Below are 19,230 nucleotides of genomic sequence, written 5' to 3' on the forward strand. Positions count from 1 at the left end.
TCTTGTTTGTGAAATCGATCGCTAACACACTGGTGGACATGCCACGAATCAAGGATTCTCCTCAGTACCAGTTTCCAGGTACAACTTTGCGCCGGTGGTTGGTGCAGGCAATATTTGGGACGAAGTGTATGCAGTGCTCAGGGTGTGAACGTACTCAGGGGGGTGTGAGTCACCAGTCCATACTTTCTCCTGACAATCGGAGGGCAGGATGGTATGATTCTGTATATGACACTGGGTGCTCAGCCTTGCATATTCACGTCTGTCACACTGGTGAGTACGTGTTAGTCTCGTATGGGTCGTTGATTATCTGAGGTGATCCAGGCATGGAATGATGTCAATCTTACACGACTCGCTGAAAAGATCAAATCGCCACTTGTATTGCGAGTTGAAGATATTAGCTGCTACCTCGCTTTGATGTTCATTATCCTCAAGTGGACACATACAAGCTACAACAGCAGGATCATTGTCTCTAGACAACTGCCATCCGTTTGTACATGGAAAGCTCATAGTACGTTAATTTCCCCTTTGCCTAGCCGAATCGTGACTCACAGATGGACAGACTCTAGTTCATGCACAATGGTGGAATCGCCAATTTCCACCTGATCAAGCGAAAGTTGCAGAGTCAACTGCCTGATGTCACTTTTGGCATGGTCCAAGGCAATACAGGCGAGTCATACCCAAAATTCCCTCCATTTCCCAGCTCACACAGCCCATTAGATTCTGAATGGGCCTTTGCACTCTTTCTATCAAAGGTAACCCGAATTCTACGGCTGTTGTTTTTTGGTTTCTCATCTCCGGCCAGCTTCCAGACCCGAACACCACGACCTTTAGCTCCCAGACATTGTGAAAGGCGATGCTTGACACGATTGCTTCCTTGAATACCTTTGCGGAAGAAGCTGGGATCACTGAGGTGTGCTCGATGCTGTTTCTCTTGGGGTTCATGGATCTGATTGTGCTGTTTTGCTAGCCGAGTCTTATGAACTTTTGTGTGACGGATGGGGACACTGTTGTTGCTACACGGTATATCTCATCACGGAAAGATGAAGCAGCCTCCCTGGTAAATATGCTTTGCTAAGCTCTATCCAGTTACTGACTGACGCGATCGCAGTGGTTCTCATCTGGCACAACATTTAGTGAATACGCAGATGGCGGTCATTATAAAATGTCGAAAGCTGACAAGCGAGAGAACATAATCATGGTCCGTCCTTTTGATTGTTTGCGTGATTTACATATCCTTCCAGACTGCGAGCGAACCACATACGTTTGAACGAGGTGAGGACTGTTTCTGTGATTCACCTATCGTGCTTATCCTCATTCCTTAGCTGATTAGATGGAAATAGAAACCAATACCATGGTCGTCATCACGCCCAAGATGAATCTCTTACAGACACCGATAATCGACCAATTTTGCGTCGCGCCTTCGGATCCTAATTCCGCTCGAACTATCGAGTTTGCACGAGAGAAGGGGTTGCTTACGCCTCGGAAAGAGCTATCTTTGCCATAGTCTATAGATTATATAGAATAGTATATTGTTGTTGTTGTACATACAAATTGGAATCTCACTAGCAATTACCTGTGCGGGGCACGATAGTTGATCATTACATCCAACTGTACGATGAGTCGGCAGGAATGTGATTAGAGCTATCTTGCGAAGAAGGGAAAGAGCACAAGTTGTCCCGTTTCCTTTTCTTGAGGAGCAGGCTGTCATCATTTGAAATAGCTAGCGGTGTTCCTATTGCAACGCAAGTCAGTCAAAAACGAAGCTTTCCTCTTCAGGTAGGGCGAGATAAACTTACTTGGAGGGAGAACCATATCCTTTGATCTAGAGCGCAATGATGGCACAAACGGCAGTCCCAAGTACATGACTTTGTCGAGTTCGATCTCAAAGACCTCGGCAAGACCTGTCTTGTCATGAATGATACTGTGAAAGAGGCCCGAGAGCTTTCAGTCACTGGCCCGGCGAGGAGAATCCTTAGTGTCGTAGCGAACGGGAAACCATAAACCCAGAAAATAGCAGCGGCAGTTTCAGGCTGTTGAATTTGAGCCAAGGTAGAAATACTTTTAGCTCGAGCTTGTTCTCTGGCACAACGTCTCCATCTAGGGTTCAGAACACTTGTTTCGGAGAGACTAGGGGAAGATGGTGTGAGAGTAGAGGCACTTGTGCTTAGCCTGCTACCAGATACATCAGGAAAGGCAGCGCAAGGGGAGGTGAGTAAAGAATGTTCTTATGCTTTGGATTGAGGGCGTCTCCTCATAGTAGGGGCAGACAAGTTTGTTCAAATATTAATATTTCAGTATTGGAGCGGGATGAAGGGGAGAGAAATAGGTTGCAGTCGTCTGGGAATGCGATTGAAAGCCATGACATCGATTAAAGGGATACAACTTGTTTACATTGCGGGCTGCCACCTGCCGGTAGGTGCAATTCGCAATCAGTAGTTCTAGCACGTCTTTGATATCGTCGAGGGTGTCGAGGGAAGCTTTGTAGGGCAAAACAAATTCAGATCAAAAGATGCAAGGAATAGCTCGGCAGGGGTAGTACACGGGAGGAAGGGACCATTTTGGAATGCCAGCAAGAGGCGTCGTGGTAGCAGGAAGTTTTGAGAGCATAGTGGATGTTGAACGTTCAGGTGCCGTGGATGGCGGCGTGCACGGTGAGGAGGAGAATGCGTCCGCCGATGATCCCAATAATTGTTAGTATGCACCATGGATCTGACGATGTCCTCGAGGTCCGACGTGTGTGTGTAGTTGGCCAGGTAGGGGAACCCGTGTGTGACGAGGGTGGTCTCGAGAGCTGCTATGGGTTTGTGCGTGGATAAGGCTGGATGGAACGTGGATGTCCAGAGGAGCTGTGAGGTGTGCTGTGCTGAACTGAGCTCGAGATGCGAGTCTTCGAGCGAGGCGTGCATGAGCCAGGATGGTCATGTTGGTGTTAAAGAGCGGCGTTCATGCGTTCTGAGCGTGAGAGGACCGGTGGATGGCACCATAATAGCATCACCATTTGCGGCAGTTGATAAGATGTCAGGACCTCAAGAGCAGACTGAATGAGGGGCTTCATATTTACGATAGCAAAGGTGAGTGAAGAGCGGTAAAAGGCTTGTCTAGTCACTTCAATCGTAGAGAAAAGCAAGGAAGTGTTCATTGGTACGTCTCATGGCAGAAATAAAGTGGAAACGTGGTGGTGGTTGTAGGTGAAATTTCCTCGGGGTTTGCCGATGGGCCGCCCTTCCGGTGATCGGATGCCTTGAATCTCTTGCTCGTCTCCTCCCCCCCTCAAGTACTCATTTAGCTCTGAAGGCAACCGGCAAAACGGATTCTCTGGTAATAGAATCACGGTAATTTTCTCACTTCGACATGATATTTCAGTCAGCATTACCCACGACCCTCGTGGAATGGCGACTTATAAGCCTGCAAGTCATGGAAGTTTACATCCCATTGTTCCATCATGGCTAAAGACTTTACTGTTGCTATCGTGGGAGGCGGAATGTGTGGAATCGCCTGCGCAGTCGGTTTATCAAAGTCCGGTATTCGGGTTGATGTATTCGAAGCAAGTGTACGTTGGAACCACAAGAAATTGACCATATGGCTGATATAATGATTTACTAGTCGAAATTCGAAGAGATAGGAGCGGGGGTTGGATTAGGTGGATATTCTACCTTTTATTGTTTTTGTAAATGCTGCTCTACTGACACTGCAAAGGTCCTAATGCCTTACGAGCCCTCAAAGGGTTGGGATTATACGATGCTGTCTTATCTCGCTCGGATACTGGGAGCCCTACTTTTAGACAGTTCCTATTTTTATCGGGATTGGACGAGCATAAGGTCGTGTATGATGTTAGTAAGACTTCTGCATATGTTCCTTACTGCGCTAACATGACTTAGTATCCTATAGCGTCCGTGGATGACTTGGGGCTCGCCATATACAGACCTGTGTTCTTGGATGCCATAGTCGGTCTTTTGGATCCTAGTATTGTCCACTTCAACAAGCGTTGTGTGTCCATTGTGTCGACGGAAGGCACCATGACGGTCAATTTTACGGACGGAACGAAGCACGAAGCCGACCTGGTAATTGGAGCTGATGGTATCCGAAGTGTAACAAGAGATTATGTCGTTGGAGATGGCGTACAGAAGCATTTAGAGTTCACTAATACAATCGCGTACAGAGGCCTCATTTCGCTTGAAGACCTAAAGGCAGCAGGGCTACAGACGGAGCTTTCCACGCGCCCCGTTGCGTTTGTCGGATTGAACAAAGTAGGGTCGGAGCTATCTTTCTCTTGATACTTTCCATACTCATAGCATTTTCAGCATTTCGTTATCTATCCCATTCACGGTGATAAAAGAGTACGCAGTAACTCAATCCATGCAAATCTAGAAGGTGACCGTGTCTTAGATTAACGTGGTCGTTTTCGTGTCCAAGAAGGACATCCCTTTTCGACCTGTGCTTCCATCTCCGTGGGTAGTGACAGCCCCAGATGGGGAGCTCCAGGACCACTTCCAAGCATGGGGTCGCGATGCCCGCATAATTGTGGACCACATGAAAACATCTAGTAAATGGTCTATACACACTCTGAACCCTCCCCTTGCAAGTTACTATTGCGGTAGGGTAGTGCTAGTTGGCGATGCCGTGAGTGCCTCGACATTTCTTCACTCCGTTCATTCTCTGACGCCCACTAGGCACACGGTATGCCGCCCCATCTTGGGGCAGGCGTTGGCCAGGGATTTGAAGATGTGTTTGTGCTTTGCGAATTACTCAAGAACGATCAAGTCACTAAGTCAAATATCGAGGTAGATATTTGAAATCTATTGTGTCATGCTACGGTAATAAGTGTTTTACAGGACGCACTTCAGGCTTATACAGAAGTGAGGTCGCCGCGTGCGAATGGTGTGATCGAGCGGACCATCGAAGCCGGACAAATCTATGAATCATACCAACCAGGTATGGAAACGCAGGAGGCGACAAAATTGTCCAATTTATGGGAGCCAGTTTGGCACCACGATCTCGATGCAGATGTTAAAAGAGCGATAGAGATGGTTTCAAAGAATATCCAGGTTTTCTAAGGGGCTATATATGCATGTAACGATCGTTGCCTATCAATACAATTTTCTATGCTATGAGTGATTCTAATACACGGTACAATTATAAGAAAATGTGCCTGCAAGCTAGAAACCGGTCGGCCTATGGGACCGACTTAATTCAGCGTATTTTTTCTGGTGCGAATGTGTATGCGCAACCGGTGGAGGGGAGAGGCTATTAGACGCCTGGAGCATCCCGTCGATATGCCTGCCATCTGCCAATCCGTATGTGTATTCCAAAACGGCCAATTCCTTACACTGTCCCGCTTGACGTGCAAAAGCGTCCCTCGTGTCAACCAGACTCGGCGTGGCATTTGGGCACTCGTGAAGTGCCGCGCTAGCAAAGTCGACGATGCGGATACCGTCAGGTGTGGTCAGGATATGGGACGAAGGCTTGACATTCCCAGCTTGGTGAATTTTGCTCATCGCAATCATGATTTTGCAACTGGAAGAATGCTTCAGTGAGGGGAGTTGTTCATAGTAGTGCCAAGAAACAAACCCATAGTCGGCATACCTGATGTTTGTAGTGGCACAGTGTTCCAACACGAGACAACCCATCCTCCTTCCACCGTTATTGGTGACGTATAGTCCATAACACTTGGGGACGACAGTGCCTTGCAAAGCTTTCAGGTGCTGATTATAAACCTTCCCTTCCCACTGGAGGAAAGACAATTCCGTCTCGGTGCGCGCTACTTTGATAACGACAGGGGTGGTAGGCTGACGTCCGAATGGGCCCATGGAAGCGCGAAAGACGCGTGGTCAGATACTCTCGCAACAATGAATTGAGGGGTCGTATCGGAATCGACGTGACCTTTGAAACCGTCGACTAACATCCAATCGGAAAGTCCATTGTCACTTGATGGTAAAAGACAACCCTTCAAAGAGAGATAGAAAGGAAAGCCACCGAGACTGAAGTTCTGTGTGAGAAGGTTGAACATATCGGTAGCCAGGACGTCCATCAAAAACGCGCGAGCCTCGAGGCGGACAAAGTCAAGTCTTGATCACGTCGAATATACACAGCCACCATCGTTGATCAAGTCCACCTCCTTCGATTATGTAATCACTACACTCGAACATAACCTCCCTTTCCTCTCTTGCAGGGTCCAAAAAAAATAGCCAGTCTTGGGACTTGCCCAAGACGGCTATTCAAAATACTGGGACCCCACCACCATTCCCTGGGACCTCTCCAGCCATGTCCGAGTCCGCCTCTTCAACCAGAAACCATCCCAGAGTCTGCGCGAATCCTCCCTGCCTGCACTTGCTCGCAAACTGAGATTTCCGCACCCCCGATGGTGGCTCCCTGAGGGTTTGAACCCGGAACTTCTGGTGTTTCAAAAACTGCAAAAACATAAGTCAAACGTAGATTAAAACGTCGCGTACCTGGCTTGCCGGAGAACGACGTGGCTCTGTGGTCATGTCTCGCTCATCCTGAAAGAAAATCCGATTAAAATTCGAGCGGAATCAACAGAAAATAACCCAAACTTACGTTTTCCTTTATTTCAAGTTCGACGCGCGATGCCATTGGCTCGGCAGAGTTTCGGTCTCGAAAATTTCGGGGTCGAACTCGAACCTAAAACAAGTAAAGATTTAGCACAATGATATCAAAAATACGCAAATAACAACTTACCGCGATATTTGACATCGAGTCAAAACGGAGAACGGCGGAAAGAGTTTGATGAACATGACATCGGCTCTGCGAGGTTCACATCCTGGCAAATCAACTTGTGCTCCTGTGAAAAGAATGAGCAAACGTCAACAGGAAATTTCCTACAAAACAACTCACCTAGCTCGCCGGAATGCAATACGTATACTCAAAGTCTCACAACCCTTCACGGCACACACCCAAGCTTTGATACTAGGAGAGGAATTTAGTAAGAACGAGAAATGACACTTGTAAAGTGAACATACCTTGCGAAGGTACGTCGTCTCGGAGTAATCATGGTCTTTCGGTATCTTCGAGCCGGTGTCATTGCTGATAATAATTTACCGAAGACTTACATCGCTCGGCGGATGGAAATACGTCGTCTCAACGCAATCCTGATGTTGTTTGGAGCTTCAAGACAATGTAAATATAATAATAGGTTACAGACTTGAGGCAGGACTTACCTTGCTCGGCGGACGAAGATGCGGCGTCTTGATGCAACCCCCGCATTGATACGAGTTCGGCAGCTACAAGACAATGTGAGTGATGATGTTGAGTTATTGACTTGACTGAATACTTACCTCGCTTGCCGGACGAATATACGTCGTCTCGGAGCAATCCTGGCCTTAGTTTGATTTAGCTTCAAGGCAAAGTCAGTGCTGACAATAGCTTAGCGAAGACTTACCTCGCTCTGCGGACGGAAATATGTCGTCTTGAAGCAATCCTGGGGTTGGAAGAAGTATAGCAGCTTCAAGCCAATGTTAGTGATGATATCGAGATGCTGACTTAATCAAAAACTCACCTCGCTCGCCCACGTCGTCTCGGGGCAACCACCATGTCGATTTCTGTTCGGCAGGTTCAAAACCCCGGTCTTGAAGAAATTAGCGACGGAACCTGAATTGGCTGTTAGTTCAGTTCTGAATATGATAGCTGCAGACCAATACTCACCTTGGATATCTAAACACGGTCTGCTCCGCATATTCTACGCGACTTCACTCATCCAGGATACCTAGAGGTAAGAAAACGACGTGAACGTCGCGTCCGTCACGAAAATTCAGGGCTTGAGGCCGTCCGGAAAGCGAAGGATTCAGCCAAGGTGCCAACTCAGTAGAACACGTATCATAGCTTTGCGGTACTATCAACGCTCTAAACTCAAGATCATGAGCATAAGAGCGCACAATAGCAAGGAGTGAAACTTACCGTGGTGGTGGTGAGAGGAAAGAAGTCTACACCATGCGGTTGATCAACTTTGTTGATCCCGATATGGGCATCAACGCCCATAACACCACCTCGTATTGTTAACCATCGAGGACAAATGGGAGGCAACACGGTGCGCTGATTACATGCTAGATGGCGTACAGGAGAGAGAGATCAAGAGGAAGGGAAGGGTGGGAGACGGGAGGTTGGGTTGATGGAGGTAATGGAATAAGAAGGAAACAGTTTGACAGGCTATCGGCAGAAATCTCCGATAAATTTACCAAGAGAAATCAACAAGATCATGGGGGTGGAGGCGCGACAACGGGATACGTTGGTGGCCGGCACACCTTTCAAAATCGCTGAACTTCAAATATCCATCAACGTCCGACGTCTGCTTCGTTATTCTCTCTTCGTGTTCTCTCCGGGTCCTTTTCAACTTGAAACGCTACGCCGTTTCGGATTGGATTCCTTGGGTATAAACGCCGGCTCGATTTTGGGATCGAACTCCAGCTCCCTGCTTCATTCCCACTTCACCCCTTTGTCCTCCCCTCCTCTTTTGACCTCTACTTCCTCACTCTCGACTCTGCTACTATCTAATACGCTCTCGCTGGGTGGACGGGCCGGACTGCCTTAATGCTGACCTTGTGACTGTCACGCTTCTATCTTGACTGCTGCTTCGTCGTCGAGCTCATCTGTTTTCCTTTTCTTTGATTTTATCCTCATAGCTTACTTGGTAGTCCCTTTTCCATTGTCGTCGATCTCGATGATGGTGACCCGGTTCTCCCGCGTTCAAAAATCCAGAGGTAAGCTTTTTTCCCCTTCTGAGTGTCGTTGCCTTTTGTTCACGAAAATCCTTATCTGTAGCTATAAATCAATCAATTGCATTGGTAGGACGTGGGGCTGCCGGTCCGTGTATTGTCTTTTCGACGAATTTTTGTATTCTCAACTGCCTAGGTTTTTATAACCGGCCGTCTCCTCGAACAGTTGATTGACGCCTCTCGCCAGCCTGTTTTCGCGTGCAACATGCCCCACAGTACGCCTTTTCAGTGTCCCATTTCCTGTCTCTGATGCCGTCATTTCAGGGTGAATCGACACATTCCCGACAAGCCCAATCGAGAGATGCTAGTCCATCGACACCAACACGATCACCCACAAGCTCTACAGTCACGGCAGCTGTCCCGCCAACACTCGGCAAGCGTAGCGCCCCGGCTCGAGTCGCAACGACCACTCAAGGTCCTTGTCTTAGTGCGACGTTTTCGTTGTGAATGAGGGGTTGATGGCGATGTCATTGGTGTGGTATTTGAAGGTGCGTTGAGTTTACAAAATTTTTTTTTTTTCGTCGGTATTCTAACAAGTAGGCCATGTACAGTGCGCGCACTCCCACCAATACCTGCGGCAGAGTCGTCGCACCCGGTGTGGATGTGTACTCTGACCGAGGATGAACGACTTCTCTGCATTGACTCCCGCCCTTCAACACTCACGAAACGCGGCGCAATGGCTCAGTTTATGACGACGAAGGATAATGTGAATGAAGGCATGGTGGTATTATGTATCAAGGTGTGTTTACTTTACTTACAAGGGTTTGCCATTGGTATTCTAACAAGTAGTTTACGCAGAGTGCGCGCGCATCCACAGCAACACTCCCAATCCGCACCTGTGAGATGGAGTTACCCTGTAAGGTATTGCATACTAGTACCCAAACACCGTCCTGCACGACACTGGCTCTCCTTCCCTGCATTGCCTGCCACCGACACGATACTTGGCCGTCTAGTGAGAGGTTGCGATCAATGCTGCAGACGAAGGATGAGGGTCGACGGCTGAGGATAGGAGGCGGGACGGGAGGTGGCAATTGCAGATGGACGAAGAGAGGTGCATGACGGCAGCAGCCGATGTAGGCGGAGGGCGGATAGCGCATGAAGGGAGAGAAATCAGATTGAAGACGGTGGAGGAAGGCGATGTTGGTGCACGTAGTCATAGGTTTTGTATGCGTAGACGAGTTCGAATATTCAGTCTTGAAACAACCACTCCCAGATTCCCGCACTTGATGACGAGGTGCTGTATGAACGCGCCGGCGACGTATGTGGGTGAGCATACCTTGATTCCAGCCAGAGCAGCGAATATCACCGTAGCACTGCAAGTCGTTCCTGTACACAACTCAGCTCAAACCCAGTATCTGCCTTTAGCCGTACCTCCATCCATCTTGGCACCAATCACAGATGCGGCATCCCTCCTCGAAACCTTGACAACCCCAGGATTCCCCTCCCTATCCGCCAATCTCTCAAGCTCATGTCTCTCCAAGCCAACCTTGACGCGTCCGCCGATGTTCCCGATAGTAGCCGGGACACACCTCGTGGATCGTACGATGTCTTCTAGTCCGAACCCGTGTGTGACGAGGGTGGTTTCGAGGGCTACTATGGGTTTTGTGTGTGGATAAGGCTTCTTGGACTTCGGGGTGGATATCGAGGGGAGCGGTATGGTGGTGGTGAGGGGCTGTGCTGTACCGGGCTCGAGATACGAGTCTTCGAGCGAGGCGTGCACGAGTCAGGATGGTCATGGTTGGTATTAGAGAGCGTTCATGCGTTCTGAGCGTGAGAGGGCTGAACTATCGGCCCGGTCTCAAGCATGACAACTCCCAACACCTCCATAGACATCGCTCTAGACGTCCCAGGCGGGGTCTGCTCGATAACTTCACAGCCTCTGGACGTTCAGCAAATAATACAGTCCGTAGGGGACGACGCTGCGGGCGCTACCGCCGTCTTCATTGGTAAGGTCGACTCGCTCTTAGCTTCTGAATACTGCCTAGGTACTACGCGAAATTCATTCAAAGGTTGGTAGCGATCCATCGAGGGATACTACGGAAAAATGCATATGTATGCTAGGGAGAACCGTTACACGCCTTGAATATCAAGCTTATTCAAAATGGGCTATCAAGACTATGGCTAGTATAATTCAAGACGTGCGACAAAGCCTAACACGTTCGGAGCATCAACCAGATTCGTAGAGCTCTCTCATTCGTTGTGCCGTTTATCATCGGATCGGTGTCGTTCCCATTGGAGAACCCTCGATAGGTACTGGCACAACCCTCACCTATCCCTCAATACACTAACTCAAACCCCAGTTATCGCCGTCTCCTCTCCCCACCGTAAAGAAGCCTTCGTAGTATGCGAGAAGATCCTTGAACAAGTAAAGCAAAAAGCACAGATTTGGAAACGAGAATACTACGAGGGAATGGATGACAGCGAAACAGAGTGGGGAGCTAACGCATAACAAGTACAGGAAACCATCAATCATTAATCTACCTTCAGCCATTCTTTTTGGACCGTATTTAATGAGCCCATCTGTGAAGTCCTGCTTTCTTCATCACTCAACGAGCAGATATCTCCCCTCATTCGCCATCTTTTCCGATCTTTTCCAGGTGTCCGGTCACTCTTCTGTGTAACTTGATTCAAATGGCATCGCATCATGTCGTTTCTATGGCCCACCCATCGATTCTCTCAGCTCTCAGTATTGGCCTGTCACCACCTTTGCCTACCTCAGTGTCCAAGTGATGGCTAATGAAGAAACGACGATGCAAACAAGATGGGTCAACTCATACTCGGATACACTGTGCAACACCCTGTCTCTGGAGATGTATCGAGTGACTGGAAGGGAAATAGCTTCTGGAAGAGATCAGGGTTCTTTAAGTTCATTATGGGGTACGTGTTGTATTCTCTTCCCCCGCTGTTCTGATAGATGCCCCATTTCCAGGATAACTTTCTCTAATCTTATATGACTGTGCTTCTGGCTTTCATTTCCATACAGTTTGCTCGGCTGGTACCCCTACGAAAATATCCACTGGGACACAAATATCAGGATCCTTCGGCATAGTGATGTTCGGAACTGGCATCAAAGCGTTCCCAGATTGGGGAGCAAGACCTGCTTAAAATTCACCTTATGACAGAATACGCTCATGTTGGTAGGTGCCTCACTTCAATGAATATCTTGATTCTCTTCCCGGACAGAACCTAATTCAACAGAACATATCTGAAAAGCTCGCAGTTCGTGTAAGTGGCTTCCCTACAATAGAGGCTTTTCTCCGGCAATATCTTACCTCGAATCACGTCGCACTTGCGAGTCGAAATGAGTTGAAAATGACAATGTACAAGATGGTTCATTAAGTTGCCGAACACATGTAAGGATCCTGGTTCGACTTGATACTGATAGACATCTTTGCGCCAGCCAATGAGCATGGCCATGGGCTGCACCATTTATAATGGTAGGGTCAGTACATGTTATTCTCATAACCCACTACCCTGTTGTGCTTGCTTTCCCTTATGGTGGCTCAGGTAGATATTCCACCAGATCTTACCGATGAAGACAAAGCTCTCATGGTTCAATATCTCGATGCAAGCCTGAACTCCCAAATTCTCCTGGCATCGTTGCATGGTGGGCAATGACATTTAGTGCCTTGACATATAAATGTTGACTGTTGGTTGACTGATGACAGGTATATACACTGGAATTCTTGCTGTTACATTGTGGAATATCTGTGAGCCAGGAGCATCACTACTATCCAAGCTGACATAAGTGACACAGTCATTAATAAATGCTGGCCAATCCAATGAGTCTTGGTTGTCATTATTATTCTCCTTCATGCTCTGATTACTATCAATTTTGCTGCCCAATGGTCATTTATATGCTCTGCATTCATTAAAAATGGACAAAGTTTTTGGACTGTATTTGCAAAGCTTAGTGGTATGGGCCAAGCAGTCTATTGGGTGGCAGGTATTACAGCCTCTATGAGTACCATTCTCGCAGACTCATATATTGTGTGTGCTACTTCACCAGTAATTATCCATGGCAGCTTACCATCTTTTCAATTCTAGATTTGGTGCTGTTGGATGGTCTGGGGACAGTGCTGGTTTATTGTTCTGCTTCCAATCCTTTCCCTAATTTCTGCAACTGGTAAAGTGTCCAATCTCATCTATCCTTTTCATATATTCAACTTCTGTGTAGTTTTGAAAATCATTGGTGTATATCATGAGTTCTTCAGTGTATATTACTCAGCACTATTTATGATGCTCTATGCATCCTTTATCCTGGTAACAACATTATGGTGCACACTGCTTATCATTTTCCGCATTTTGACTGTTACTGGGGTTGGACATGGAGCAGGTGGCCGACTGAGAGTTTATCGCTGTTTTATTGAAGTGCTAGTGGAATCCTCTGCTCTCTATTCAATAACTCTGATTCTATTCTTGGCTTTCTACATTTGTGGTGACTTTGGATGGTATTACTTTGATGTCATAGCTGGTATCATGAAGGTGTGTTCATGATCTTAAAACTCATTATTTATTAAGCATCTTGTGTAGGGGGTTGTATTACGATTTTACGCCTTATCTTATCTTATCGGCTCTATCGTAATCTCGCTATGCTAATTCTCCGGACCTGATCGCATTCACCATGTGGGTATTGCGTGTTTAACGCACCGTTGCGGACACTTGTAGTATATTTAGCACGACCCAAACTGTATTTAAGTAGCTCGACTGCAGGTCTTACACCTCAGTCTCGAACTAAAGTTTATTCACCCGATAACTTAGTCTGAACTCACTCTCGACTCGCTAAGCAATAGCTCCCTGCACGCAAACCTGCGAGCAACATAAAGCGCCTGACCGAAGTGCGAGTCACGCTTAGTTGTTTGATCTTGTTTGTGTAATCGGTCGCTAACAATTAGTTCGAGACTTTCTTACTCCTCATCAACAACCACGTTGACGAGCAGTAACGAATGAACCCTATCGAACAATACCTCACAGACCTCTTTGGACTACAAGGCTTCATTGCCGTAGCCTATCTCGCGTTCCTATATGGATACGAGTACCGACGAAACCAGGAGCCAGTCTCCGAAGAAACTATCCCCGTCGAAGCCCCCAACCCGGAGGCTCGACGACCGCACACACCCCCTCCCAACTACGTCGATGACCGACCCGAACCCATTATCCACTTCATCTTCATCACAGATGACGAGTGGATCACAGAAGACTCCGACTCAAGCGAGTCCAGTGAGTCCGACACCGAGATGGAAGGATGGCCCACACAAAGAGGCCCAGTCGTTGAAGAAGAAGAAGAGCGAGGACTCTACGAACAAGGGGTGGACCAGCGTGTTCTCTCTCCCATTACCGAGGAAGAAGACGAAGGGGAAGATGAAGGAAGTGACCCCTGGGACGCCCCCTCCCCCACCTCGACAGAAAACTCAGCCGCCAACCCTGGATATGATTCCGACGGACAGCGCCTCTATCAAAGAGGGCTTAGATATCGTCTGGGAGAAAGAGGAGAGGCTGAAGATGGAACTGGAAGCAGTTCAAATGAAGAAGGCAGAGATTCAGAGGAGGACTACGACAGCGACGAGCTCCCAGGGCCGCGCAACAACTGGTCCCCCCCACGGCTCGACTCCAGAGGAGAAACGTGGGGCTACTACTACGCCCGCAACGACTCCTCAGACGACGAAGGTAGCTACCTCAACCTCGTCAACCGTCCAAACACCCCGATCATCATCAACGATCGGGCCGGGGAGGCAACTACCGAGCTCGACAACTGCGGACCCACGTACGACGCCGACGCCAGCTGCAATATATGCAGACAGCTTCAGGACTACGCCGACGCATGGCTCATGTACGAAGGAATCGAGGCCCCTGCCTCCGTCGTCCCCTACGCCATCTATCCACTCGCACCAGAACACCCCCACACAGCGCCCGTTCCTTTCATCGCACCCTGGGTCTGGGACAGACCCCGAAGACCAGACTTCGATCAGGTCATACTCAGGGTCAACGAGTGGGCAAGAATCATACGAAACTGGAACCGCATCGTTACGGGAAGCACAGAGCCTTTCGAGCAAGTCCGACCTATCGGACTTAGAAGAAGGCGAAATTTACGAGAACCCTGGAACAGGGCGGACTTCGACTTATGGCAGCAGCATAGGGTCGGAGAGTACGGAGAGGAGGATATCATCCCCGAATTCGTGGAAGGATCTAGCTCGGGAGCCTACTGAGGCCGAGCTAGAAAATATGACATATTTAGAAATGCTGCGATGGATCGAAAGGAAGCTGCCACGAGAACTGTCCTGGAACAGTTCACCGCAAGGAAGGTATTTCCAAAAGGAAAAAACCTCCCAAATCGGGGCCCAGGTGATCTACCGGGAAACCGTCTTTCACACGAATGTTCTATGGAACCAAGTACACCCGGATGACTACACGAATCCCGGAGAACGATACCAGGTTCCAGCACCATCAGAAGCATCGACTGGAAGCACGGTGGACTTAAGCCACTTATCCATCCTCCGAAGAACCGGGTACGTTGACCCTAGCCGATTATTCGCCGCCGCAGGAACACCAGGAAGTGCCGGCACGGCAGCCGCCGCAGCCGCAGCCGTCCCTGCAGCTCCAGCCCCTGCGCCACCAGGCCCTTTAACCCCACATTATAACCCGGCACTACGATCACTACCGCGTCCGGCGGCAATCCCCATTCCAGCGGATCCTGTACAACCACCAAACACGCCGCCACCCTTCATCGTAGGGGTGGCAAACACGAACCCGTGGGGGCAAGTAAAACCGCAACTTGCGGATCCCCCCGAGAAGTTCAAGGGAGAATCCAGCGATGTGGACAGGTTCCTCAACCAATGTGAGGATTACTTCAACGTGTTCCCTCAACAGTTCACTATGAACACACACGGACAAAACCCAAACCGGGTGGTGTTCTGTACGTTCCGATTCGCAGACAAGGCATTACACTGGTGGAATCACGCCCGAGATGAATACTACGACGAAACATGTGGATACCTGTGATACCCCGCATGGCATGTATTCAGGCAGATCATCGAAGAACAGTTCCGAACCGACGCGGAAGTAGAACTCAAGCTACAAGAGTTCAAACGCCTACGACAAAACATGTACAAATCGGCAAAAGAATTCTTCCGGGACTTCGAACGATTAGCCAAGGAGTCCGGCAAGCGGCACAACGAGGAATACATGATCGAAATCCTCAAACCCGCTATCCGGAAGAACGTGAAGACCGCAATACACGCAACAGGAACTGCGCTACCACGCACGTATGCCGAGTGGAAGTTCCGAGTAGAACAGATGGACTACAACTACCGCGTGGGACTAGCAGAAGACGGGGGCAGAAACCCAGGAACGCAGAACCAGCAGAAGGGAACGGGAAAAGCCGGAAGTTCCGGGAATTCCCAGGGTGACAAGAAGACAGGGACAGGAACCACGTACGGAGGGCAAGGACAACCAATGGAAATCGACAGACTGCGCAAAGAAGGAAGATGCTTCCGCTGCGGTCACAAGGGTCATCGGAAGCAAGACAACAAATGCCCGAAGGACGAAAGTACCTGGCTCGTCAAACACCAGCCCAAGTTCTCGCGCGCCCAAATTCGTGCCATGTATCAACAAGTGTTAAAGGATGAAGAAGGGGAAGCCTCCACGTCAAAGATCGAGGAGGTAAAAGACGAGCCGGCGGCGTAAGCGACAAACGCGCGTCGGCAAAGGACACAATTTCATTTAGTGGTGCGTCACAGAAACCCGCCGGTCGGACTAATGTATCGCATGTAGTACCTCGAGGCAATGACAAACTTTTCACACCATCACAAAATGAAATTACCAAGTCGCATATAAAGAAGAACGGTGTACAGGGGATTTCCACCGTGCTCAAAGAAGAACCCCACTCAAGCTCCTCGGCCACCGGTGCGAAAGCACAAGCGGCGCATGCTGCGCAAGGCGGCGGGACACTCGGGATCAAGGTCAACATCGCTCCGTGGAGGGTAGGTACCGGCGCAGAAAACGGAGGAAGAGCGGCCGAGCCAGTAGTGGGCGAAGGCGCCTCCAGGCGGGAGAGGAACGATGCAGGGCCTCGCCCGAAGGCGGAACGTACGCACCTGCCCTATGCGGCCAACTACCCCGACCAGACGGAGCCGCAAGAGGGAACGCGAATCCCCATCCAGAAACCCACTGCCCCGCAAACAACAGTCCAGACGCCCGGGGACATCATCTACCCCCCATCACTCACGGTACGTCTCCCTCCTTCGTCACTAACACATAATGGCACCGGGGGCTCGTGTTCCCCGGTGGGCGGGTCGGTGGGACCATTATGTGCTCCTCCAATTTGTAATAAAAAGAATGTTTCCATTGAAGAAGTGCCCGATGAGGAAGACGACTACAGTTATCAACAAAGCCTCAAAAGGAAAGGGGAAGACCCGGTGGTGTACACCGAGGAGTACCCGGAGGACTATGAAGTCTCCGACTTAGAAGAAGAATACTACGACGATAAATGGGACAAAGGATGGCTTAAGCCGCACAGCGCCGAGTGGGTAAGGAGAAAGATGAGACAAGAAAAGACCATGGATGGGAGGCTCGCTACCCTCCGAATGTGGGTACACCCCAGGCGCCTCATAGAGGTAGATGAAGATCTCGTCGTAGATCTTCTCGGATCCTCGAAAGAGACATATCGTCAACGGGAGCAGTGCCTGCAAAACATGCAGGACTTGCGCATTCCTCCACAGTACATTCGAGGAGGCAGAGGAAGGAGCGTAAACATCCGCGTCCAACTTGAAACCCTAGACACTGGACAAGTACGAGCGGTCGACGCCCTAGTAGACAGCGGATGCACCGGGAGCTGCATAAACAGAACGTTCGTGCACGAAAACGGCATGAACACTGTGAAATTACCCAAGGCACAAGCAGTGTACAATGCAGACGGAAGCAGAAACAAGGGAGGAGATATTACCGAGGTGGTAGAACTGCGAATGACGATAGGGGATCACCATGAAAAAATCGACTTAGCAGTCGTGGACCTAGGAAACGTACCACTATTCCTAGGACACGACTGGCTCAAAAGACATAACCCTATCATCGATTGGAAAACGGGAGCGGTAACATTAGCCCGATGTTCATGCCGCAAAATACCCTTTCTTCTTCCTGACGAAGATCCAGAACAGCAATGGGGGACCGAAGTAGAAGAAGGAGACACCATCCTCGTTATAGACTTCCAAGAAGCCCTCCACGTTCGGGCCATGGGAAGCAAAGCAAACGAGCTAGCCGCCAAAGCCAATCAAGCCAAGGAAGCAAAAACGTTTGAAGAAATAGTACCGGAACCATACTGGGAATTCCAAGACGTTTTTGCAAAAGAAAACTTTGACGAGCTACCCCCGCGTAAGCCGTGGGACCACGCAATCGAATTGGTGCCCAACGCAAACGCTAGCCTGGACTGTAAAGTCTACCCTTTGAACCCGGCCGAACAGGACGAACTTGATAAGTTCCTAGACGAAAACTTAGAGTCAGGAAGGATCAGACCCTCCAAATCTCCCATGGCCTCACCCTTCTTTTTCGTCAAGAAAAAAGACGGTAAATTACGACCAGTACAAGATTACCGAAAGTTGAACGAGATGACCATCAAAAACCGTTACCCTCTCCCGCTCATAGGAGAATTAATGGATCAACTCAAGGACGCCAAATACTTTACAAAGCTAGACGTCCGGTGGGGATATAACAACGTACGAATCAAGGACGGAGATGAATGGAAGGCGGCCTTCCGAACAAATAGGGGGTTGTTTGAACCAATGGTGATGTTCTTCGGACTCACCAATTCCCCGGCTACGTTTCAATGGATGATGAACGACTTGTTCAAGGAGCAAATAGCAAGAGGGGATGTCACAGTATACCTAGACGACATCCTAATATGCACCAAGGACAAGGACAAACACCAAACGGTGGTACGAGAAGTCCTAGCCATCCTACGCGCAAACAATCTGTTCCTGAAGGCGGAGAAGTGCGAATTCGAGGTATTAGAAACAGAATACCTCGGAGTAATCATCAGCCAGGGATCGATACGCATGGATCCTGTAAAGGTTAAAGGCATCACGGAGTGGCCCCAACCCACCAAGAAACGGGAACTACAGTCGTTCCTGGGGTTCACCAACTTTTACCGAAGATTCATACGTGATTACAGCAAGCACGTACGACCCCTAACTCAACTCACGGGAAAGACAGAGTGGAGATGGGAAACCGCCCAGGAAAATGCGTTCCAAGCAATCAAGAGGAAGCTAGCCGAAGAAGTAGTCCTGGCGATACCCACGCGAACAGGAAAATACCGTGTGGAAGCCGATGCAAGCGAAGGAGCAGTAGGGGCAGTCCTTTCCCAGGAACAGGAAGGAAAATGGAGGCCAGTGGCCTTCCTGTCAAAAGCCTTGACGGTTACGGAGCGAAACTATGAAATATACGACAAAGAACTCTTAGCAATCATGCTCGCCCTAGAGGACTGGAGGCATTACCTCATGGGGGCTCATCAAGA

At 49.1% G+C, this 19,230-nt stretch overlaps 8 protein-coding genes across 8 annotated transcripts; 4 read left to right on the plus strand and 4 right to left on the minus strand.

The window, feature by feature from the left end:
* Positions 1-569: 569 nt before the first annotated feature.
* EV420DRAFT_1753713 (uncharacterized protein) lies at positions 570-1,592 on the plus strand (the record flags this gene model as incomplete). The annotated part of the gene is made up of 6 exons (XM_060480465.1): positions 570-752; positions 851-910; positions 968-1,057; positions 1,109-1,198; positions 1,242-1,272; positions 1,341-1,592. 6 exons carry the CDS (start codon positions 570-572, stop codon positions 1,502-1,504), a joined length of 618 nt encoding a protein of 205 aa, XP_060322308.1. The 3' UTR covers positions 1,505-1,592.
* A 585-nt stretch (positions 1,593-2,177) lies between these two features.
* Positions 2,178-3,174, minus strand: EV420DRAFT_235783 (uncharacterized protein). The gene has a single exon (XM_060481330.1). It carries the CDS (start codon positions 2,904-2,906, stop codon positions 2,439-2,441), a length of 468 nt encoding a protein of 155 aa, XP_060322309.1. The 5' UTR covers positions 2,907-3,174; the 3' UTR covers positions 2,178-2,438.
* On the minus strand, positions 2,886-3,139 carry EV420DRAFT_1343056 (uncharacterized protein; the record flags this gene model as incomplete). The annotated part of the gene is made up of 1 exon (XM_060468946.1): positions 2,886-3,139. One exon carries the CDS (start codon positions 3,137-3,139, stop codon positions 2,930-2,932), a length of 210 nt encoding a protein of 69 aa, XP_060322310.1. The 3' UTR covers positions 2,886-2,929.
* EV420DRAFT_235664 (uncharacterized protein) lies at positions 3,099-5,105 on the plus strand. Its single transcript, XM_060481329.1, has 9 exons — positions 3,099-3,141; positions 3,295-3,550; positions 3,604-3,640; positions 3,697-3,830; positions 3,879-4,247; positions 4,302-4,337; positions 4,387-4,620; positions 4,671-4,781; positions 4,833-5,105. The coding sequence occupies exons 2-9, from the start codon at positions 3,443-3,445 to the stop codon at positions 5,052-5,054; spliced, it is 1,251 nt and encodes a 416-aa protein (XP_060322311.1). The 5' UTR covers positions 3,099-3,141; positions 3,295-3,442; the 3' UTR covers positions 5,055-5,105.
* A 16-nt stretch (positions 5,106-5,121) lies between these two features.
* Positions 5,122-5,984, minus strand: EV420DRAFT_1590102 (uncharacterized protein). Its single transcript, XM_060474898.1, has 2 exons — positions 5,584-5,984; positions 5,122-5,514 (listed from the first exon to the last, which is right to left on the minus strand). The coding sequence occupies exons 1-2, from the start codon at positions 5,805-5,807 to the stop codon at positions 5,157-5,159; spliced, it is 582 nt and encodes a 193-aa protein (XP_060322312.1). The 5' UTR covers positions 5,808-5,984; the 3' UTR covers positions 5,122-5,156.
* A 4,015-nt stretch (positions 5,985-9,999) lies between these two features.
* EV420DRAFT_1222534 (pseudouridine-5'-phosphate glycosidase) lies at positions 10,000-10,230 on the minus strand (the record flags this gene model as incomplete). Its single annotated transcript, XM_060466473.1, has 2 exons — positions 10,000-10,052; positions 10,098-10,230. Coding segments are annotated over 2 exons (186 nt in total), but the record flags the coding sequence as incomplete, so codon positions are not given.
* Positions 10,231-10,521: 291 nt separating this feature from the next.
* On the plus strand, positions 10,522-11,231 carry EV420DRAFT_1590130 (Molybdopterin biosynthesis MoaE). The gene is made up of 5 exons (XM_060474899.1): positions 10,522-10,672; positions 10,712-10,735; positions 10,788-10,864; positions 10,910-10,976; positions 11,027-11,231. The coding sequence occupies exons 1-5, from the start codon at positions 10,531-10,533 to the stop codon at positions 11,173-11,175; spliced, it is 459 nt and encodes a 152-aa protein (XP_060322314.1). The 5' UTR covers positions 10,522-10,530; the 3' UTR covers positions 11,176-11,231.
* A 203-nt stretch (positions 11,232-11,434) lies between these two features.
* EV420DRAFT_1753717 (uncharacterized protein) lies at positions 11,435-12,474 on the plus strand (the record flags this gene model as incomplete). The annotated part of the gene is made up of 7 exons (XM_060480466.1): positions 11,435-11,603; positions 11,710-11,800; positions 11,849-11,863; positions 11,910-11,951; positions 12,112-12,168; positions 12,234-12,333; positions 12,395-12,474. Exons 1-7 carry the CDS (start codon positions 11,488-11,490, stop codon positions 12,472-12,474), a joined length of 501 nt encoding a protein of 166 aa, XP_060322315.1. The 5' UTR covers positions 11,435-11,487.
* Positions 12,475-19,230: the final 6,756 nt, after the last annotated feature.

Source organism: Desarmillaria tabescens (genome assembly GCF_030435595.1).
Source record: "Desarmillaria tabescens strain CCBAS 213 chromosome Unknown EV420scaffold_124, whole genome shotgun sequence".
NCBI classification, from domain to species: domain Eukaryota; kingdom Fungi; phylum Basidiomycota; class Agaricomycetes; order Agaricales; family Physalacriaceae; genus Desarmillaria; species Desarmillaria tabescens.